Here is a 23160-nt window from a genome sequence, read left to right on the forward strand (position 1 = left end):
TGTAGAGACGGGGTTTCGCCATGTTGCCCAGGCTGGTCTCAAACTCCTGAGCTCAAGCGATCCACCCATCTCTGCCTCCCAAAGTGGACGGCATTCTTTGTATGCAAATTGGAAGCTAAAGAAAGCTACCACTACTGAGTGCCTTCCAAGTCAAATGGTAACATGAAATTTACAGATGAGGGCCCGGCACAGTGGCTCATGCCTGTAATCCCAGCATTTTGGGAGGCTGAGGCAGGCGGATCATCTGAGGTCGGGAGTTCAAGACCAGCCTGACCAACATGGAGAAACCCCGTCTCTACTAAAAATACAAAATTAGTCAGCCATGGTGGCTCATGCCTGTAATCCCAGCTACTCAGGAAGGCTGAGGCAGGAGAATCGCTTGAACCCAGGAGGTGGAGGTTGCGTTGAGCTGAGATCACCCCATTGCACTCCAGCCTGGGCAACAAGAGCGAAACTCCGTCTCGAAAAGAAAAGAAAAGAAAAGAAAGAAAGAAAAAGAAAAAAGAAACCTTTAAATGAGAAAACTGAAGCTCAGGGTAGTACAGTGGCTTGCATAAGATTATAAAGGCAGGAAGCAGAAGTGGATTCAAACCCAGAACGGTCAGCCTCAAGACTCCATGCTCTTCCTAGAAACTTTCACTCTGGGCCGGGCGCGGTGGCTCAAGCCTGTAATCCCAGCACTTTGGGAGGCCGAGACGGGCGGATCACGAGGTCAGGAGATCGAGACCATCCTGGCTAACACGGTGAAACCCCGTCTCTACTAAAAATACAAAAAATTAGCCGGGCGTGGTGGCGGGCGCCTGTAGTCCCAGCTACTCGGAGGCTGAGGCGGGAGAATGGCGTGAACCCAGGAGGCGGAGCTTGCAGTGAGCCGAGATCGCGCCACCGCACTCCAGCCTGGGAGACACAGCGAGACTCCGTCTCAAAAAAAAAAAAAAAAAAGAAACTTTCACTCTGGTAAACAAGGCAGGCATAGGTAAGCCGACGATACAGACCTACTGCCAAGGGAGTAGTCTGGGCGGAAAGTGTGACTGGAGAGTGGAGGTAGGAGGAGCTCTCTTGTTGCTGAGCTGCTCCCAGAAAGTTTTCTCAGGTTTTAGGTATATGAAGATGAGAAAGACTGAGATCATGCTGGGGCCAAGTGTTTTTTGGGGTTGGACCCATGGTCAGGGAGAGTAACAACTTCATGCTGTCACCTTGCTCTGGGAGATAAGCAAGCGTGGGAAGCAGGAGCTCTGGCCTCATGAGCCCTGCTGTGCTCTGCCCTCTGATTCGTGCCTCAGCAAGAACCAGATCATGAGTGGCTTACCCAGGCACCAGGATTTACCCCATCCCTTCTTCCCACCCAGGGCCTGGCTGGAGATTCCGCAGCAGGCAGACACTCAGCAAACATCTAGTTCCTGGAAGGAAAATGGGAGCCCTCTAACCTGGCAGGCCAGTTGTTTTTTGTTTGTTTGTTTGTTTTTGAGACACAGTCTTGCTCTGTCACCAGGCTGGAGTACAGTGGCACGATCTCGGCTCGGCATAACCTCCACCTCCCTGGTCCAAGAGATTCTCCAGCCTCAGCCTCCAGAGTAGCTGGCACTACAGGCACGCGCCACCACGCCCAGCTAATTTTTTTGTATTTTTAGTAGAGACGGGGTTTCACGATGTTGTCCAGGATGGTCTCCATCTCCTGACCTCGTTATCCGCCCACCTCAGCCTCCCAAAGTGCTGGGATTGCAGGCATGAGCCACTGCGCCCGGCCCCAAGTCGAGTGATTTTTTTTTTCTTTTTCAAGACAGAGTCTCACTCTGTCACCAGGCTGGAGTGCAGTGGCGTGATCTCAGTTCACTGCAATCTCCGACTCTCCGATTCACGCCATTCTCCTTCCTCAGCCTCTGAGTAGCTGGGATTATAGGCACATGACACCACCCCCAGCTGATTTTTGCATTTTTAGTAGAGATGGGGTTTCACCTTGTTGGCCAGGATGGTCTCGATCTCCTGACCTCGTGAACCACCCGCCTCGGCCTCCCAAAGTGCTGGGATTACAGGCGTGAGCCACCACACCCTGCTCGTTTGATTTTTTTTTTTTTTAAATAACATTTATTGGGGAAGTCACAGCCTTATTATAAAAACATACAATTTCACTGGAGAAACTTGGAAAATAATAATAGCTATCATTTGTTGAGGATACATTGCACTGTGAATCAGCATAACTTAACAACTCTATGAGGCTGGGCTCTGTCGCTTAATAGCTGGCTGTTCCTGCTCAAGATACTTCATCTACCAGTCTCAGTGTCCACACCTGTAAAGTAGAGCTACTAATAGAATCTACCTCCTAGGATTATTGTACAAATTAAATTTCCCATAATGGGGCGCCGGCCTCAGCATGAGTGGGGACAACACTGAAAAAACTATATACACTATTTTAAAAATTCCTATAATGTTGTTGCATTATTGCTTCTGAAAAGGTGTTTTTCTTTTCTTTCTTTGCTCATTTATTTATTTTTAGAGACAGGCTCTATGTTGCCCAGGCTGAATTTGAACTCCTGAGCTCAAGGGATCCTCCTGTCTCGGCCTCTCAGCCTCCCAAGTAGCTGAGACTATACCCTCTTGCCACTGTGCCCAGCTCAAAAAGGAGGAGTTTTTGACTGGGCACAGTGTTTCACACCTGTAATCCCAACATTTTGGGAGGCTGAGGTGGGTGGATCACCTGAGGTCAGGAGTTCGAGACCAGCCTGGCCAAAAGGAGGAAACCCTGTCTTTACTAAAAAATACAAAAACTAAGCCAGGAGCAGTGGCTCATGCGTGTAATCCCAGCACTTTGGGAGGCTAAGGTAGGTGGGTCACCTAAGGTCAGGAGTTTGAGACCAGCCTGGCCAACATGGTGAAACCCTGTCTCTACTAAAAATACAAAAATCAGCCAGGTGTGGTGGCATGTGCTTATAATCCCAGCTACTTTGGAGGCTAAAGCAGGATAATCGCTTGAACCTGGCAGTTGGAGGTTGCAGTGAGCCGAGGTCGCGCCACTGCACTCCAGCCTGGGCAACAAGAGCAAGACTCCATCTCAAAAAAAGAAAAAATAAATAAATAAATTAGCAGAGCACGGTGGTGGATGCCTGTAATCCCAACTACTTGGGAGGCTAAGGCAGGAGAATTGCTTGAACCTGGGAGGTGGAGGTTGCAGTGAGCCAAGATTACACCACTGCACTCCAGCCTAGGCGACAGAGCCAGACTCTGTCTTTAAAAAAAAAAAAAAAAGGAGGTGTTTTTCAGAAACAAAATTATAAAAGAAACCAAGAGTCTAAGCTCATCTGATTTTTTTGACCTATATTTCTCTTCCTACATCTTAGAAGGTCTGGAAATCTCTGAGGTCTCCAGGCTCACAAGACTTGAGTATTGTGAGGGCCTTGGAGATCCATCCAACCACTTCCAAGCTGGAAGAATTCCCTCTGGACTTCCGAGATGGGGTTGCCCAGCCTCATCGTGATCACATCTAATGGTGGATATTCACTGTCTGATGATGGTACAAGGGTCCTGGCCTGGGAGGAGGGAGGTCCTGAACAAGGCTCTTTCTGGACCTGTTTCCCCACCTGCAGGGTGAGGAAGTAGACCCCAGCTCTGAGGCTAGATGGCTCTGGAAGTCTCTATTATTATTATTTTTATTTTTTTGAGATGGAGTCTCACTGTATTGCCCAGGCTGGAGTACAGTGACGTGATCTCAGCTGACTGCAACCTCTACCTCCTGGGTTCAAGCGATTCTCTGCCTCAGCCTCCCGAGTAGCTGGGATTACAGGTGCCCACCACCATGCCCAGCTAATTTTTTTGTATTTTTTAGTAAAGATGGGGTTTCACCATGTTGGCCAGGCTGGTCTTGAACTCCTGACCTCGTGATCCACCTGCCTCAGCCTCCCAAAGTGCTGGGATTACAGGCGTGAGCCACCGCGCCTGGCAGAAGTCTATTTTTTTTTTTTTTTTTTGAGATGGATTTTCACACTTGTTACCAAGGTTGGAGTACAGTGGCACGATCTCAGCTCACTGCAAACTCTGACTCCCGGGTTCAAGCGATTCTCCCACCTCAGCCTCCCGAATAGCTAAGATTACAGGCACGTGCCACCATGCCCAGCTAATTTTTTGTATTTTTAGTAGATACGGGGTTTCACCATGTTGGTCAGGCTGGTCTCGAACTCCTGACCTCATGATCCGCCCACCTCGGCCTCCCAAAGCGTTGTGATTACAGGCGTGACCCACCGCACCTGGCCAGAAGTCTCTATTCTTGAAAGCGGACAGAGTCTGCTTTGCTTTTAGGTCATTTCCTGAAAGACCTTTATCAGTTATGACCCCTCTGAGGTTAAAGAGTTTATTGAGTTCTACCAGCTCAGGAAGTAAGAGGTAAATAATGAGGAGAAAGAGTTCCTCCAAGTCTCTTTAGCAGAATACAAATCTAGCTATCTCTTCCACCTTCCCCCTTCTCCACCCACATCACCACCACCTTAGACGAAGCCCTCATCATCTACAGCTTAGCTGGATATTTAGAGCCCTCCTATTTTGGGTTTGGCCTTTCTCACGTTCCAGAAACCGTCATGTTCTTCCCTACGTTCTGGCCTCTCCTTCCAATGAGAATATCCTCTCTTGCCTTTTCCATTTGGGAAAATTCCCACTCCATCCTTCAACAAGTTCAAATGTCCCCTCCCCGATGAAATCATCTCTGGTTCATCCCCACTCCCCTGCAAGCAGAACCACACTCTACACTCCACTCTCTGAAAGTCCTGCTGCAATTATAGCATTTCCTTTTTTTGAGACAAAATCTCTTTCTGTCACCCAGGCTGGAGTGCAATGGCGGGATCTCAGTTCACTGCAATCTCTGCCTCTGGGTTTAAGTGATTCTCCTGTCTCAGCCTCCAAGTAGCTGGGATTATAGGTGTGCACAACCACGCTTGACTAATTTTTGTATTTTTAGTAGAGTTGCGGTTTCACCAAGTTAGCCAGGCTGGTCTCGAACTCCTGAGCTCAGGTGATCTGCCCACCTCGGCCTTCCAAAGTGCTGGGATTACAGGCATGAACCACCACGCTTGGCCCATTATAGCATTTCTTATTCAGTTTTGTGATTTTCGTATGAGTGTCCCTGCTAAACTATAAATTCCTCAGGGGAAAGGACTCTCATTCATCTTGCCTGACACACAGTAGGTGTCAATAAATTAATTAAAAGAGTGAATGAGGCCAGAACACAGTGGCTCATGACTGTAATCCCAGCACTTTGGGAGGCCGAGGTGGGCAGATCACCTGAGGTCGGGAGTTTGAGACCAGCCTGGTCAACATGGAGAAACCCTGTCTCTACTAAAAATACAAAAAATTAGCTGGGCATGGTGGCATGCACCTGTAATCCCAGCTACTCAGGACGTTGAGGCAGGAGAATTGCTTGAACCCAGGAGGTGGAGGTTGCGGTGAGCTGAGATCGCACCATTGTACTCCAGCCTGGGCAACAAGAGTGAAACTCCATCTCAAAAAAAAAAAAGAGTGAATGAGCAAAAGACTGAATGGATAGGTGCGTGGATGGATAGCTGAATGAATGGGTGGATGAAGATTCACCTTGGATGCTGTATGATGCTACTGAATCCCAGCCCCGTCTCAGTAAGGATGAAAAATTCTGGGTGGATCACACTGTGATGTGTGCTGGAACTCTCTTCTCCTTCCTCCCTTCCTGCTGTATTCCATTCTCTCATTGATGAAGGACATTTGGAGAACCTGGCCTATGTGAGACTGTGCTAGGCCCCAAGGACAGCCATCAAAAGACACTGTGGAACTGGGATGGGATGGTGATCTAAGGCGCTTTGCATGCCTGGACTCCTTTTGTTCTGCAGGTCTTAGCACACACATTTCCTCTGAGTGGTCTTTCCTGACCGCTGACCTAGAATATATCCTCCCCACGTTTCACTTCTTCTTCTCCCATTACCCCCTTGATTTCCTCATGCCATTTGTAAAAATCTGAAATTACCATTGTTTTTATTCGTCTTCCCCCACTGAAATATCAGCTGCATAATAGCAGGGACCATGTCTTTATGTTCACTGCTGTATTCCCAGTGCCTAGTTCAGTACCTGGCACACAGCAGGCACCCAATAAACACATTCTGCTGTAATAATATTTTCTTACGATCTTCACTTCACTAATTTTCTCTTCAGCTGGCCCAATCTGATGTTAAACCTACCCACTGAGTTCCTAATTTTTATTACCGTATTTTTCAGTTCTAGAATTTCCATTTGGTTCTTTACTATAATTTCTAGTTCTCAATCTTGTCCAGTCTCAATCTTATCCTGCTGCTCAGAGGGCAGAAGAGGAAAATGTCTTTGAGTAAAGCATAGTTATTTGAAAATTTGATTGATTATTCCATTATCTGGATCTTTTGTATAACTTTCTATTATCTGTTTCTGCTTTTGGGTCATGTTGTCTTCAGTTTCTTTGAGGGTTGGGCTGTTGTTTCCTGTTTACTCTCACTTCTCATGGTGGTCCAACCCAAAGCCTAGGTGGGGGGAGTTTGTCAGGGCTCCCCTTTCTTGGAGGATCTAGAACTACAGTTTTTCTCCCATACATTTGTAAGTATGTGAAGATGAGAAAGCTTGGCTCAGTTTCTCAGCTCTCTCCTCTGCAAGTGGCAAATACTTTTAGGAGAAAAGCAGCTCCAAATAAAGGGCTTGCTTCTCTCAGCCCCTTATTTCTTTTCTGCATCGGTAACTTTTCAGTACTGACTCTACTGTTGCTCCATAGTAAATATTTACTGGATGAATAAATGCAGGACTACTAGGCTCGAGGGTGGGAACAGATCTAGACACATTACACACACTCATTCTTCCAGCAGTCCCTGACACCTACTCTGTGCCATGTTCTGTGCTGTGCTGAATAAGAGAAGTGACAAAACCTAGTCCCAACCCACAAGGGACAGACCATATTCTTGGTAGTCACGATCTTTAGAACAGCAGTCAACAGAAAGGGCCCTTCGAACATTTAGGAACTCTGAGTTTCCTACGGAAAGCAGACAGTTTCCCTGGGGAAGGGGCTTCTAAGCTAAATATTGAAGAATAAAGAAGAGTTTGCAGTCTGGGCAACATAGCAAAACTCCATCCCCCAGCACCCGAAAAATTAGCTGGGCATGGTGACATGCACCTGTAGTCCCAGCTACTTAGGAGAATGAGGCGGGAGGATTGCTTGAGCCCAGGAGTTCGAGGTTACAGTGAGCTATGATTGCACCACTTGTACTCCAGCCTGGGTGACAACGGCAAGAACCTGTCTCGACAGGAAAAAAAAAAAGTTTGCCAGGTAAAATAATTGGAGAAGGGCTTTCCTTGCAGAGGAAATACACGGACTGTAAAAGATACTCCTCAGAGTGTCTGGAGGTGAAAATGAAGCTTCTGAGGTTTGCAAGAAAATGTTTCCAAATGAGAGTCTGGCATTTAATATCCTCGCATGCATCTCCAGCACGGGAAACTATAACACAGCTGGCCCCAGGCTCGTCCTGTCTGGCTCCCTCTTTGTAAGAGGGGAGAAGATTGCACAGTGTGATGGAGCTCATTTTCAGCAGAGTAATCTCAGACTTCAACATGGGTATCCTGTCTCCTGGGCTGGTGCCCTTCTGGCACGGGACACTTCCCTAGCTCTCATGAACCCTACAATCACTCACCCCCACAGGCACACCAAAGGCAGTTGAGAACTTGAGTCAAGGGTGAGGAGAGACCTCTGGGTGAAAAGGGCAGGGATGGGGAAAGAGGTTGATGGGTGGCTGGGGGCCCCTCCTTCTCCACTTCCTGGCTTTCTCTCATCAGCTTTGACTCTCAGTTCTTCTTTTCTTCTTTCACCTTTTTTTTTTTTTTTGAGATTGAGTTTTTCTCTTGTCACTCAGGCTAGAGTGCAATGGCGCCATCTCGGCTCACTGCAACCTCCTTCTCTTAGGTTCAAGCGATTCTCCTGCCTCAGCCTCCTAAGTAGTTGGGATTGCAGGCATGCGCCAGCACACCTGGCTAATTTTTGTATTTTTAGTAGAGACGGGGTTTCACCATGTTGGCCAGGCTGGTCTTCAACTCCTGACCTCAGGTGATCCACCCACCTCAGCCGGCCCTTTTTTTTTCTTTTTGAGACAGGGTCTTGCTCTGTCACCCAGGCTGGAGTGCAGTGGCACAATCATGGCTGGACCTCCCAGGCACAAGCAATCCTCCTGCCTCAACCCCCAAGTAGCTGAGGCTATAGGTTTGTGCCACTATGCCCAGCAAATTTTTTTTTTTTTTTTTTTTTTTTAAGAGATGGGGCCTCTGTATGTTCCCCGGGTGGTCTCAGACTCCTGTGCTCAAGTTATCTGCCTGCCTCAGCCTCCCAAAGTGCTAGGATTACAGGCATAGCCCCCATGCCCGGCCTCAGCCAGATCTTCCCTGTGCTTGCAACATAAGGCCCAAAACAATAGAATAGAAGTGAGGGGAGTTTTCCCTTTACTACCAAGCATGTGAATGAGGCCTAAAGTGAACTAAGGAAGGGAGAGTGGGCCAGAGCCAGGGCTGTGGTCACCAACTCCTGGAGTCTGGGGGGAGTTGGTGTAGGGGAGGAGGCGGGAGTGGCAGAGAATCAAGACTTAATGGGTGAATTCTAGGGCAGCCCCAGAGGTTACGTACGTGGCTGTGGCTTCAGACAGACCTGGATTCAAGGTCAAATGAGACTGGCTCCACCATTTACGATCTTAGCAAGTCACTTAACATCTAAGCCTCAGTTTTTTCACCAGTCAAATGGGGATAAACATAACACCTGCTGCAGGGCACCACAGAGGGAATCAAGTGAGGGAATGCATAAAGCATGGAGCACTGTCCAGGCCAGCTTTGGGATTCCTCTCATCCGCCCACCCCTCCCTGGGCCCTCACAGCCACTCCCTCACCCCAGTCCCCTTCCACCACAGCTTAGTCACCCGCTTGTCCCTTCCCTCACTCCCCTCGCTCATCCTCAGCTAATACAAACAACTCATCTGCTTGCTACTTTCTCTACCCAAACCACAAAATGCTAGGTCTTGACTGGGCGCGGTGGCTCATGCCTGTAATCCCAGCACTTTGGGAGGCTGAGGCAGGCGGATCACTTGAGGTCAGGCATTTGAGACCAGCCTAGCCAACGTGGTGAAACCCCGTCTCCACACACACACACACACAAAAATACAAAAAAGTAGCCAGGCGTGGTGGCACACACCTGCAGTCCCAGCGATTCAGGAAGCTAAGGCAGGATAATTGCTTGAATCGAGGAGGTGGAGGTTGCAGTAAGCTGAGATCGTGCCACTGCACAGAGCAAAACTCTGTCTAAAAGCAACAACAACAACAACAAAAACCCCAACAACAACAACAACAAAACAAAACGCAAGGTCTTAAACTTCAGAAATAATCTATTTCAGTCTTCCCAGTTCCTTGAAATGAGGAACTGAGGCCTAGAGAGAGAAAGCCCAACTAAAACCAGGCTTCCGATTCCTCATCTCCAGCACTTTCACAGAACTCTACCATCCCCTCTACAATCTAAATATTTCCCAAGCTTTCATTCAGAACCTGCAGCCCATCTACAACCTTCCCTTGAAACCTAAATCTATCCCAGCCTTTCTCCTTGAGCTCCTATACCCTGCCCCTATCTTCTTTAAGCAACAAACTCATTTATGACTATTTGCTATGTGCTGGCTCTTTTAAAATTGGTTATTATTACATGTAATCCGGCAGTTCTTTTGTTAAACGGTCAGAGAGGTAGAGTTTCTGGCCCAGGGTCTCAGAGTTGGTCAGTGATTAGACCAGGATTCAGCCTGCAGGATGCATGACTCCAAGCCTCGGGCCCTACTTACTCCCACCGTTGCCTCTGGATTGACCTCTCTCCTATCTCCTAGGATCTAGCCTGCTCCCTCAGCCAGGGCCTTAGAACCTAGGGCCTGGTATTATCCAACCCCAGATCTGCAGAAAGGAAGCCACACCCCTCCTCCACCTTGTAGGCCGTCCTTCCTCTCCCTGCCTCACCCCGCCTCCCCTGCCTCCTGGTTCAAAAGCAGCCAAGCCAAAAGAAGCCTCCAGACAGCCCTGAGATCACCTAAAAAGCTGCTACCAAGACAGCCAAGATCCTACCAAAATGAAGCGCTTCCTCTTCCTCTTACTCACCATCAGCCTCCTGGTTATGGTACAGGTAAGAGCAACCCCTGGCACCACTGCCAGGACTCCCCAAAGTTGCTTGGCATGGAGGGAGGGCATACAGGATGTGAGCTCCCAGAGACCCAGCCTTCTCTCCTGAGAGCACAGCAGATGGACTCCAACAGGAAAATCAGGGACACAGCGGGCCTGGCCGCCCAGCTTTCCAGTTCTTCTGGCTAGAGCTGGACTGCTTGCAGGCTGCCCTGATAGAAACCTGTATCCAAGCTGGGGAGCACTTACAGGGTGCCGGGAGCATTGGGGCACCCAAGGGGTGCTGTGGAATAATAGAGAATTAAGAGACTTGGGAAGACAACCCTAAGTGAGGAAGACATCGGCCCACAGGGAGTCTGGGGAGATGGTCCTTTGGGGAGAGGCCAGATGTCCAAGTGGAGCCTGCTGTGGTTCTGGAGGTGACAGGGGACACTCCAACCCCCACTCCCCTGCCAGAGAGAAGCCTGGATGTTCAGGAATGCAAAGAAGACAGGACTCTCCCACTTCAGAAATAATTGGAGTCTCAAAAGCGACTGCTATTCCAGGAGGCAGCTTTGGTAGCATCCCAGGTGCCCAGAGGGGAGTCAGTACAGGAGACCGGACATCAAGTTCTTGATCAAGAACAGCTTGATCACCATCAAAACCAGCTTAATCTCCATCAAGAACAGCTCTAGTTGCAGCTCCATCAAGCATTAAGGACAGCTTGATCACCATCTGGCCACTTCCCCACCCCACATCTAGCCACCCACGCTTTGCAAAGTGCTTTCTCACTCAGCCCGGGCTCTTGTGACCTTCACTACTGTGATGAACTTCTCCCCACTCAGAAGAGGAAACTGAGGCTCAGGGAAGCTAAGCCCTTTGCCAGGCTAGGAAGGTCAAGGGTCAGGGCTCCCGTCTCCCTCTATGCCAGAGGGGCTGGTGGCTGGGGAGAGGTAAAAAGAAAGGTTCTGTGACCGGGCACGGTGGCTACGCCTGTAATCTCAATACTTTGGGAGGCTGAGGTGGGCGGATCACCTGAGGTCAGGAGTTCAAGACCAGCCTGGCCAACATGACAAAATCTCGTCCCTACTAAAAATACAAAAATTAGCTGGGCGAGCCAGGCACGGTGGCTCATGCCTGTAATCCCAGCACTGTGGGAGGCTGAGGCGGGCAGATCACGAGGTCAGGAGATTGAGACCATCCCGTCTAACACGGTGAAACCCTGTCTCTACCATAAATACAAAAAGAAATTAGCCGGGCATGGTGGCGGGCGCCTGTAGTCCCAGCTACTTGGGAGGCTGAGGCAGGAGAATGGCGTGAATCCAGGGGTGGAGCTTGCAGTGAGCCGAGATCGCGCCACTGCACTCCAGCCTGGGCGACAGAGAGAGACTGTGTCTTGGGGGGGAAAAAAAATTAGCTGAGCGTGATGGTGGGCGCCTATAATCCCAGCTACTCGGGAGGCTGAGGCAGGAGAATCACTTGAAACCAGGGGTGGAGGTAGCAGTGAGCTGAGATCTCGCCACTGCACTCCAGCCAGGGCAAAAGAGCGAAACTCTATCTCAAAAAAACAGAAAGATTCTGTGAAAGGGGGTGGGCAGGGGCAGTGATCACCTCTGTCCCTGCCTGTGTCAAAGCAGGGAGCAGCCAAACATTCTGACAGGACCTTGTGGAAGAAGTAGTGGTCACATGGGACAGAACTGAGGACTGTTTTATGGAGGTGGGGGGATGGAGGGCAGGGAGGGTAGAAAGGGGGCTGCATCTTTAAATAACAAACAGGAGATTCAGAAGTCCCCTGAGGGCTGGGTATGGTGGCTCACGCCTGTAATCCCAGCACTTTGGGAGGCCGAGGCGGGTGGATCACCAGGTCAGGAGTTCGAGACCAGCCTGACCAACATGGTGAAAACCCATCTCTACTAAAAGTAGAAAAATTAGCCAGGCGTGGTGGCGCGTGCCTATAGTTCCAGCTACTCAGGAGGCTGAGGCAGGAGAATCACTTGAACCCGGGAGGTGGAGGATGCAGTGAGCCGAGATCGCACCACTGCAGTCCAGCCTGGGTGACAGAGTGAGACTCTGCCTCAAAAAATAAAATAAAATAAAATGAAATAAAATAAAAAAGTCCCCTGAGCTTATCCCACTTCTCCTCCTGCAGATACAAACTGGAGTCTCCGGACAAAACGCCACCAGCCAAAACAACAGCCCCTCAGCATCCAGCAACTTGAGCGGAGGCGGTTTCCTTTTCTTCGTGGCCAATGCCATAATCCACCTCTTCTACTTCAGTTGAGGTGACACGTCTCAGCCTTAGCCCTGTGCCCCCTGAAACAGCTGCCACCATCACTCGCAAGAGAATCCCCTCCATCCTTGGGAGGGGTTGAGCTAGACATCACCAGGTTGTAGAATTTGACAGGCAGTGCCATGGTGGCAACAGCCGAAATAGGGGGGTAATGATGTAGGGGCCAAGTACTGCCCAGCTGGGGGTCAATAAAGTTACCCTTGTACATGCAGTGGGGTCCTGTGTACGGTTACTGTCCATCCCTATGCCCCAAGAGCCAGCTGTGCAGCAGCACCAGGGAGCTTCCCATTCCCCCATCAGCAGGGAAGTTGGCACCAGGGAGCAGCCCCCAGCTTCCCTACCTAAATTCCAACGCTGAGGGCCCCTCCCCTCAGAAGCACATTACAGGGACAAGGCCCAGAACCTGGCAGCCTCACCAACCCCTGCAGTTGCATTTGCTTCACTCATCCCTGGGTGTTTGGGAATGATGGTACTAGAGATGCCACTACCCTGGACATCCCAGGCTCAGAGAGCCTCTACCCCACTACCTGGGTATCTTCAGAATGACAGATCCAGGGAGATCCCCAGACCCAGGGACACCCCTCAACATGGTCTTTAGATCCCCAGCAAACCAGCCCCACAGGCATCTGGAGCTGGAGAAGGATGACTGGTGGCTGTCTACCTCCCATGCTGGCCCAGGGGCTGGGAAGGCAGGAAGGGCAAGCAGCTGCTCTGACCACTCTCACCCTCCTGGGCTTGGGGGAGGTGGGTGCTGCAGAGATGGAAGGGAGCCCCAGGGCACCCCCCAAGGGCCCCTCCCACCTTGGCTTCTTCCTTGAGGACCTCCAGGGACAGAGGGAGCTCCCCCTCTTCTATGTCCTGCCCTCTCTGAGGTGGGTTAAAGACCCAGATGCCCTGTCCTGGCTTCTCTAAGACCAGAGTTGGGGTGAGTGCAGCAGAGCCCTGGAGGCACAGCCCTTCAGGGTGTGGCTCACACTTATCTCTCGTGCCTGGCCCAGGGCGCCCCCATCACGCTAACTTCCACGTTTTCACCCTGGACTTGTATGCATCCCTAGAATATTCTTTATCTGCCTCCTGGAGTCTGGCTAACTCCTTCCCACCCTGACAACTCAGCTGCAGGTCCCTGATGTGTGCAGAGGGATATCTCAGCCTGCCCTGCACCCCTTTGGGGGGGTGACGTTCCTGCTGTGTGAGTCCCTCTACTTCTTTCCTCCCTTCTCATGCATGCATCACCCTACCCGTCAGGATCCTCTATGGGACTGTAAGTTCCCTAAGGACAGGGACCAAAAGGCTCAGTTTGTGTCTGTGCCCAAACAGCCCAGGGCCGGCTCAGACCCGGCTCTCACAACACATCATTTGGGTGGCCGCGCGAGACTACACTCCCCAGTTAGTCCGGCCCCAGGGCGCCCTCTGATGGCAGAAGGAGACCTAACAGCTGAACCCCAAAGCTGGAGCCAGGAGGGAAGAAGCCAGCCTGAGCATCAGGGAAGAAGGCAGGTGAACAAATCCCCACCCCACCCCGAAATATCAAGGTGCACAGAGACAAGGGTACCTGGCAGCATATTAGAAAACAGCTTATGTTACAACAAAAACCCTATAAAAACATTCATCCCAGCAAAAGCCTCCAGGGCTGGAGGGTGAGGTGAAAAGGTTCAAAGCACATGGATGGTCCAGATCTGGGATGCCCTGTCCTCATCCGGCTCCCATAGCACCACGTGGTCCCGGTCGTAGCCCCGGCCTCCTGGGGGTGGGATGGGGATTAAAAGATAGGGAGATAGTCAGAGAGAGCTGGGACTCCATGGCTCTCAGTCCCCTCAGGAGCCCTCTTCCCCGTACATCCCACCTTACCCTTCACATCCAGGATCTGGCCTTCGAACATCTGGCTGCAGATGTGGCCGGATTCACTGATGCTCCACGTCTGGCGCGGCAGGCGGCTCTCGGCCCACAGCACCACCTTGGAGCCTGGGCTAGGGGGTCCAATTACCTGCAGGCTCATGGTGGGGGCCATCTGAGGCCCCAGGAGGTCATCAGGCATTGTTCCTCCCCACAGGGACTCTACCGTACCCTAGAAACCCTTGACACATCTGCTCCGAATCCTGGCTCTTAGGGACTGTGGCCCTGGGCAAATCTCTTAATCCTCCTCAGCTTCAGTTTCCTTGGGGATGGAAATCCCCAAATGCTGGCTTTTGCAAGGGTTCAGCATGAGAAAACATAAAAGGGTTGGAAAGAAAAATATTAACTCCTCCAGGAATCCTTCCATGACTGGCTTTCAAAGCGTAGGCGTTAGCATCAGACAAATCTCTACACATTTACTGGCTGTGTGACTTTCAGCAAATTACCTAACCTCTCTGTGCTCTGGTTTCCTCACCTGTAAAATGGGGAATATAAAAAGACCTGCCCCATGCTACTCTAGACTAAAGATTATAGGAGGCATTTGTGTGAAGAACTCAGTGCAGAGCCTGGCACGTGGTCAGCCATCTCTCTCATTCTAAGTAAAAGACAAAACCTCTCAATGGTCTATAAATACTTACAGTCCCCATAACCTTTCTGGCCTCATCTCCTGCGACCTCCCCCTCACTCAACTCACTCTAGCCACCCAGCTAGCCTTGCTAGCCCAGAGCAATCCCAGGCATGTTCCTTCCTAGGGCCTTTGCACTGGCTGTTCTCTCTGTCTGGAACACTCTTCCCTCAGACATCTGCACGGCTGCCTCCCTCAAATGTCATCTTCTCAGGAAAGGCTCCCATATCATACCTGATACTTCCTATGCTCCCTTTTTTTTGAGACAGAGTCTCCCTCTGTTGCCCAGGCTAGTGTGCAGTGGTGTGATCATAGCTTACCGCAGCCTCAATCTCCTGGGCTCTTGCAATCCTCCCACCTCAGCCTCCTGAGTAGCTGGGACTACAGGTGCACGCCACCATATCCGGCTAGTGTTTTTTACTTTTTGTGGAGATGGCATCTTATTATGCTGCCCAGGCTGGTCTTGAACTCCTGAGCTCAAGAGATCCTCCTGCCTCACTCAGCCTCTCACAGTGCTGTGATTACAGGCGTGAGCCACCGCGCCTGGCCTATTCTCCTTTCATGATTTATCTTCCTCTATTGAACTTTCATCATCTAAGACACTAAGATATTCTGCCCATTTAAGTTATTTCTGTCTATCTCTCCCCACTAGGATGTAAGCTTCAGGAGGGCAGATGCTAATTCTGTCTATAACTGCTATATCCCCAGCATCTAGAACAGAGCCGGGCACACAGTAGGTGCTCAAGAAATGTGTGTGGAATAAATCTACCTTTTTTCTTATTTTTATTTTTATTTTTATTTATTTATTTATTTTATTTTATTTTTTTTTTTTTTGAGACGGAGTCTCGCTCTGTCGCCCAGGCTGGAGTGCAGTGGCCGGATCTCAGCTCACTGCAAGCTCCGCCTCCCGGGTTCACGCCATTCTCCTGCCTCAGCCTCCCGAGTAGCTGGGACTACAGGCGCCCACCACCTCGCCCGGCTAGTTTTTTTTTTTGTATTTTTTAGTAGAGACGGGGTTTCACCGTGTTCGCCAGGATGGTCTCGATCTCCTGACCTCGTGATCCGCCCGTCTCGGCCTCCCAAAGTGCTGGGATTACAGGCTTGAGCCACCGCGCCCGGCTATTTTTATTTATTTATTTATTTATTTGAGACCAGGTCTTGTGCTGTCACCAAGGCTGGAGTGCAATGGCGCAACCCTGGCTCACTGCAGCCTCTAACTCCTGGGCTCAAGCCTCCCACCTCAGCCTCTTGAGTACCTGGGACTACAGGCATGCACCACCACACGCAGTTAATTTTTTCTTTGGCCTCAAACTCCTGTCCTTAAGCAATCCTCCTGCCTCGGCCTTCCAAAGTGTTGGGATTATAGGCATGAGCCACCATGCCTGGCCAAATCTACCATTATTAATAGGGCTCAAGTTCTGTCATAAGCATCAGAGCTGGGAGGTCCCTTAGAAGCACCCAGTTCATTGCTCTTGTTTTTGCAGACTGAGGCCCAGAGAAGAGCATGACTTGCCCAGGGGGCACAGTCTGCACTCTCCCCTCCCCAGGGTCCTGGCTTCTGTGTGTGTCCCTCTGTGTTCCTGATTGGGATCAGACTCCTCAGCGTGGACCCACAAATGCCTAGGGCCAGGGTGTCCCTGTCCCAGCCCCTGTATCAGTACCTGGTTCTTCAGCAGCCCATCCTCGTAGTACCAGATGCAGCTACCTCCCGCTCGGGGGTCGGAGACCACCACACGGCCTGCCTTCATGTCCTCCACATGGTCCGGCACTGCCAGGAATCCGCCCAGTGCTGCATTCCAGAGGCGGAAATAAACCCGGCGCTGGTGGCAGAAAGAGGCTGAGAGTCAGGGGTGCCAGGGAGGGATGACCTGGACCCCCAATACCCTCAACTCTGGACTCTCCAGTATCAGGCTCCCAAGCCCCCCTTCCTGTCCCCAAACTTTCCTTGACTCTGTTTCTAAGTCAATGCTTTTTTACACACACATATGGAGAGCACATGTATCTCACACACACACACATAGTTTCGTGGTCGTAGAGATACCCACAGATGTGTGCAGAGGGACAAACTGACAGATACACCTCTGGTCCACATGGTGGCACAGAAGTTCACAGAAGACACAGACACAGGGATACACGCAGCCATCCAACTCAGATGTTCTAACCACAGATCCATGCAGTCTACTCCATTCCAGGCAGCTCTGCTTGCTACAAGGATGGATGTGTATGGGCATACAGATGTGCACACATACTTACAGAAAGAAATGCACACACACCTGTGTTGAAGAGGGTTCCTGACAGGGTGGACACTGGACTGTCAGACATCAGACATGGCTCTGCCATAAATCAGCTGGAGCTCTTAGATGGTAGTGAAAGTAATAATAGTAGTAACAATAATCACAGCTAACATTTGTTGACAGCTGACTCACTCAAGCACTGTTCTAAGGGTTTCACCTACATTATTTCAGTCCTCAAAACAGACCCATGACACGTTATCCTCATTTTAAAGATGAGGAAATGAAGGTCTAAGGAGGTACAGTACTTGCCCAAGATTGCAGAGCAAATCCATGTCCACTTCTCTGAGCCTTTATTTCCCCATCTGTAAAATGTGAGGGGTGGAGATAATCTCCAAGATTTCTCCCAGCAATGATGTTATGAGTCTTGAATACAAGGACTATACAAATATCCTTATACAAAGATACACACACTGTCAATGGTGTCACAAGTACAAGTATGCGCAGTCATAAATGTACACCCAGCCGGGCGCAGAGGCTCACGCCTGTAATCCCAGCACTTTGGGAGGCCAAGGCGAGTGGATCACCTGAGGTCAGGAGTTCAAGATCAGCCTGGCCAACATGGCAAAACCCTGTCTCTACCAAAAATACAAAAAAAATTAGCCGGGTGTGGTGGCACAAGCCTGTACTCCCAGCTACTCGGGAGGCTGAGGCAGGAGAATCTCTTGAACCCGGGAGATGAAGGTTGCAGTGAGCTGAGATCATGCCACTGCACTCCAGCCTGGGTGACAGAGTAGGACTCCGTCTCAAAAATAAATAAATTAATACAAATAAAACAATGACTGTACTCCCACAGATACACACACACACACACGTCATCACCAGAGCACACAGAGGCATGGACACAGATAACCTGATGGGCACAGAAATACCCTCAAATGGGAACATGCAAGCGCACATACATACACACACAGCCCATGGCCTTACCATTTATCTGCACATGTGCATTAACGATACTGATGTTCAGACATGAAGGCATGGACGTACAGAAATATATGCAGACAGTGCTTCCCCAGGTGAGGTATGCTAACTACCAGTGGGTGGTCCATGAGATCACTTTCAGTCCTATGTGGATAAACTTTTTTTTTTTTTTGAAATGGAGTCTCGTTCTGTTGCCCAGGCTGGAGTGCAGTGGCCGGATCTCAGCTCACTGCAGGCTCCGCCTCCCAGGTTCACGCCATTCTCCTGCCTCAGCCTCCCGAGTAGCTGGGACTACAGGCGCCCACCACCTCGCCCGGCTAGTTTTTTTGTATTTTTTAGTAGAGACGGGGTTTCACCGTGTCAGCCAGCATGGTCTCGATCTCCTGACCTCGTGATCCGCCCGTCTCGGCCTCCCAAAGTGCTGGGATTACAGGCTTGAGCCACCGCGCCCGGCCAACTTTTTTTTTTTTGAGACAGGGTCTCACTCTGTCACCCAGGCTGGTGTGGCAGTGGAGCCATCATGGCTCACTGCAGCTTCAAACTCCCGGGCTCAGGTGATCCTCCCACCTCAGCCTCCCGAGTAGCTGGGACTATAGCACAGGCCATCACACCTAGCTCATTTCTTTTGTAATTTTTGTAGAGGAACATGGGGTCTCGCCATCTTGCCCAGGCTGGTCTGGAACTCCTGGGCTCAAGCAACCCTCCCTCCTCAGCCTCCCAAAGTGATGAAATTACAGGCGTGAGCCCCCACACTCAGCCTATAACTCATTTTTGAAAAATTAATGGTAATGTATTTATTACGTCTATTAAAAAATATCAGGCCGGGCACAATGGCTCAGGCCTGTAATCCCAGCACTTTGGGAGGCCAAGATGGGCGGATCACGAGGTCAGGAGATCGAGACCATCCTGGCTAACACGGTGAAACCCCATCTCTACTAAAAATACAAAAAAAAATTAGCCACGCGTGGTGGCAGGCGCCTGTAGTCCCAGCTACTCGGGAGACTGAGGTAGGAGCATAGCGTGAACCCGGGAGGCAGAGCTTGCAGTGAGCTGAGATCGTGCCACTGCACTCCAGCCTGGGCGATAGAGCGAGACTCCATCTCAAAAAAAAAAAAAGAAAAAGAAAAAATCATATATACACATGAAACTCATGACTTTATAGATATTCCTTAGGACAAGGGTAAAGTTAAAAAAAAAGTGAGGCCCAGCGCGGTGGCTCAAGCCTGTAATCCCAGCACATTGGGAGGCCGTAGACGGGCGGATCACAAGGTCAGGAGATCGAGACCATCCTGGCTAACCTGGTGAAACCCCGTCTCTACCAAAAAAAAAAATACAAAAAAAAAAAAAAAAGTGATTTTTTTTCTTTTTCCTCTTCTGGGGATGTTGTCTAGAGACACTCAGAATGTTCCAGCATTTGACATATTGTTGTTATAGGTTTTCCTATGGTACAGCCTCTAACAAAACTAGGCAGTCCTGAGCCCCTGGTAATAGAATTGTTGACCTTTATACCAACAAAGTTGGGAAAGCACCAAAATCTGCTTGTGGCGTGTGCCCAGGCAGACTTCAAGGGGTTCATGCTGTGAGTTTCTAAAGTACTTATGAGATTGTCCCAAACAAAAAACATGTCAGGAGGGCCTATGGCGGTTCCACGTGTGCTAAATGTGTTTGTGACAGGATCGAGCCTGCTGGCCTTATGCAGCAGCTGAAAATCATTATGAAAGTGTTGAAGGCAAAAGCACAGACTCAGAAAGCTAAATAAAAATTGGGCTGGGGCTAGGCACAGTGGTTCATGCCTGTAATCCCAGCACATTGGGATGCCGAGGCAGGTGGATCACTTGAGGTCAGGAGTTCGAGACCAGCCTGGCCAACATGATAAAACCCCACCTCTACTAAAAATACAAAAATTAGCTGGGCACAGTGGCTCATGCCTGTAATCCTAGCACTTTGGGAGGCTGAAGTAGGCAGATCACAAGGTCAGGAGTTTGAGACCAACCTGGCCAACACAGTGAAACCCTGTTTCTACTAAAAATACAAAAAATTAGCCGGGTATGGTGGTAGGCACCTGTAATCCTGGCTACTTGGGAGTCTGAGGCAGGAGAATTGCTTGAACCCAGGGGGCAGAGGTTGCAGTGAGCCGAGATCATGCCATTGCACTCCAGCCCAGGCAACAGTGTGAGATTCCATCTCGAAACACAAAAAACAAAAACTAAAAAACCCCCCAAAATTAGCCAGTTGTGGTAGCACATGCTTGTAATCCCAACTACTTGGGAGGATGAGGTAGGAGAATCACTTGAACCTGGGAGGTAGAGGGTTGCAGTGAACCGAGATTGTGCCATTGCACTCCAACCTGCAACCTGGGCAACAAGAGCAAAACTTCATCTTAAAAAAAAAAAAAAAAAAAAGGGCTAGGCATGGTGGCTCATGTCTGTAATCCCAGCACATTGGGACACCGAGGCAGGTGGATCACTTGAGGTCAGGAGTTCGAGACCAGCCTGACCAACATGGTGAAACCCTGCCTCTACTAAAAATACAAAAATTAGCTGAGCGTGGTGGCACGTGCCTGTGGTCCCAGTTACTTGGGAGGCTGAGGCACAAGAATCACTTAAACCTGGGAGGTGGAGGTTGCAGTGAGCCAGGATGTTGCCACAGCACTCCAGTCTTTGTGACAGAGCAAGACTCTGTCTCAAAAAAAAAAAAAGAAAAAAAAAAGCTTTTTTGAGAAATAAAAATTAATTAAAAGACTTTTAAAAAGAGAGTTAATCTAGAGAAAAATATTAAGTAGACAATGGCTCAAGAGGAATGACGATGTGGCAAAAATTGTGACAAAGTACACAAATGCTGTGTTTGGGAAACACACAGCTAGACACTCATCCAGAAAGGCCTGCCCAGACACGCTCAGCCCCAGACATGCTCAGCGCCAGCCACGATACCCACCTGCTTGATGGGGTAGAGGGAGCCCACCCTCTGGGTGCCGCTGTAGGTCAGCCAGTTGGTGATCTCGCAGCTTCCCACCAGCCACTGGCGGCCCCGGAAGTCACTGTGTTCACATAGCACCCAACTGGGCCCAGCAGGTGTCAGGGACACAGAGAAGAGCACAGACACACAGACAGACAGGTAGAGGAGGAGACACAGACATCAAAACGTTCTCCACCTCCTCTTCTCTCATGCAGGGATTCCTCTGCCTGGAATAGGGTTCCCAGGGTGGAGAGGGAGGCTGGGAAGTAGATTTGGGGTTTGCAGGGTAAAGTAGGATCCTGAGAAGCCCACCAAGCTGAGGTCTAAGCCCTGAGAGCCAGTGACCCTTCTCAGTCTGCACTTCTCCCTCCTTCCTGGCTTGGAGGGGAGTGGGGCAAAAGTGGGGAGGGGAAAAAGGCCAGAGACCCCCAGGATCTCCGTCTTGCCATGACTCATCCCCACCAGCAGCCCCCGCACCCGTGCCTCCCCTCAGCACTCACACGCCTCCCTTGATCCGCACGGACAGCACGTGGTTGTTGAAGCCCTCGGCTTGCAGGCTCCGCACCTCCCTGCTGAGCTCGATCTCCTTCCCCTCGAAGCACTGGAGTCCATACAGGAAAATCGAAGGCTCTGAAAAGTGCTGGGGCCCAGGAGACAGACAAGGGTGAGGCTCTGAGAGCCCAAGTCCCAGACACAGTCCCACAATCCCAGACACCCAGACTCCCAGATCTGCATGTCAGGCCTTCTTCCCTCCTGAGCTCAGTTCTGCAGGGCCACCGACTCTTGGATGCTGGCAGCCGAGTGCCCCCGATTCTCAGAGGCAGTAAGTGCCAAGCTGGGCCCCCAATTTCCCCCTCAAACCTCCTCTCTGGTAAATAGCACTTCTCAGAACTAACCTGGCACTCTGAGCCAGGATGGAAACCTGGGGCTTATTTTTTTTTTTTTTTTGAGATGGAGTCTTGCTCTTGTTGCCCAGGCTAGAGTGCAGTGGCGCGATATTGGCTCACTGCAACCTCCGCCTCCCGGGTTCAAACAATTCTTCTGCCTCAGCCTTCTGAGTAGCTGCAATTACAGGCACGTGCCACAATGCTCGGCTAATTTTTGTACTTTTAGTAGAGACAGGGTTTCGCCATGTTAGCCTGGTTGGTCTCGAACTCCTGACCTCAGGTGATCTGTCCACCTTGGCCTACCAAAGTGCTAGGATTACAGGAGTAATCCTGTAATCACATCACGCCTGGCCTAGATTTTTGTTTGTTTGTTTGTTTGTTTTGTTTTGAGATGGAGTCTCGCTCTGTTGCCCAGGCTGGAGTGCAGTGGTACAATCACAGCTCACTGTAGCCTCAACTTCCTGGGCTAAAGTGATCCTCCCACCTCAGCCTCCTGAGTAGCTGGGACTCTGCTACCATGCCTAGCTAATTTTTTGTAGAGACAGGGTCTCACCATGTTGCCCAGGCAGGTCTCAAACTCCTAGGCTCAAGTGATCCTCCTGCCTTAGCCTCCCAAAGTGCTAGAATTTATTTACTTAACTTTTTTGAGATGGAGTCTCACTCTGTCACCCAGGCTTGAGTGCAGTGGCGCAATCTCAGCTCACTGTAACCTCCACCTTTAAAGTTCAAGCAATTCTCCTGCTTCAGCCTCCCAAGTAGCTGGGATTACAGGCAAGAGCCACCATGCCCGGCTAATTTTTGTAGAGACGGGGTTTCATCGTGTTGGCCAGGCTAGTCTCGAACTCCTGACCTCATGATCTGCCCGCCTTGGCCTCCCAAAGTGCTAGCACTACAGGCGTGAGCCAACATGCCTGGCCCAAAGTACTAGAATTATAGGCACAAGCCACCGCACCTGGCCTCATTCTAGATTTCTCCTCTTCATCTTCATGATAACAATAACAACAATAATACTGATAATAATAGCAGCTCACATTCATCAGGGTTTACTACAGGCCATATTATGCTAAGCACTTTACCTGATCTCATTATAACTCTTCAACAACCCTATAAGGTAGAAGCTATTATCATCCCCCACTTAATAGGGAGGAAACAGGCTGAAGAGGGTAA

General features: G+C 50.2%; 2 protein-coding genes across 10 annotated transcripts in view; one reads left to right on the forward strand and one right to left on the reverse strand.

The window, feature by feature from the left end:
• The first annotated feature begins 9998 nt into the window (after window positions 1–9998).
• On the forward strand, window positions 9999–12632 carry CD52 (CD52 molecule). The gene is made up of 2 exons (XM_017958607.2): window positions 9999–10156; window positions 12281–12632. Exons 1-2 carry the CDS (start codon window positions 10103–10105, stop codon window positions 12410–12412), a joined length of 186 nt encoding a protein of 61 aa, XP_017814096.2. The 5' UTR covers window positions 9999–10102; the 3' UTR covers window positions 12413–12632.
• Window positions 12633–13964: 1332 nt separating this feature from the next.
• The window catches only part of CRYBG2 (crystallin beta-gamma domain containing 2), a 35990-nt gene continuing 26794 nt past the window's right edge, over window positions 13965–23160 (reverse strand). For 2 of the 9 annotated variants that reach the window (XR_002521791.2, XR_002521788.2), the window contains 4 exons: window positions 21607–21746; window positions 16601–16759; window positions 14270–14429; window positions 13965–14162 (listed from right to left, as the gene is read on the reverse strand). Coding sequence is in view for 6 of the 9 variants with exons in the window: in XM_021937928.2 (XP_021793620.2) it covers window positions 14074–14162; window positions 14270–14429; window positions 16601–16759; window positions 21086–21209; window positions 21607–21746 (672 nt within the window). In the remaining 3 variants the exon portion in view is untranslated. Of the gene's footprint in view, window positions 14163–14269; window positions 14605–16600; window positions 16760–17482; window positions 17536–21085; window positions 21210–21606; window positions 21747–23160 lie in introns of those variants that run through there. The other 7 variants (XR_002521789.2, XM_021937934.2, XM_021937928.2 and 4 more) reach the window with 6 other exon arrangements.

Source organism: Papio anubis, chromosome 1 (assembly GCF_008728515.1).
Source record: "Papio anubis isolate 15944 chromosome 1, Panubis1.0, whole genome shotgun sequence".
NCBI classification, from domain to species: Eukaryota; Metazoa; Chordata; class Mammalia; order Primates; family Cercopithecidae; genus Papio; species Papio anubis.

Excerpts from the sequence above, each read along its gene's own strand:
- CD52 (XM_017958607.2), top strand. The coding sequence starts at position 10,103 with ATGAAGCGCTTCCTCTTCCTCTTACTCACCATCAGCCTCCTGGTTATG. Across the intron at positions 10,157-12,280 it reads GCCTCCTGGTTATGGTACAG|ATACAAACTGGAGTCTCCGG; the intron begins GTAAGAGCAACC and ends CTCCTCCTGCAG.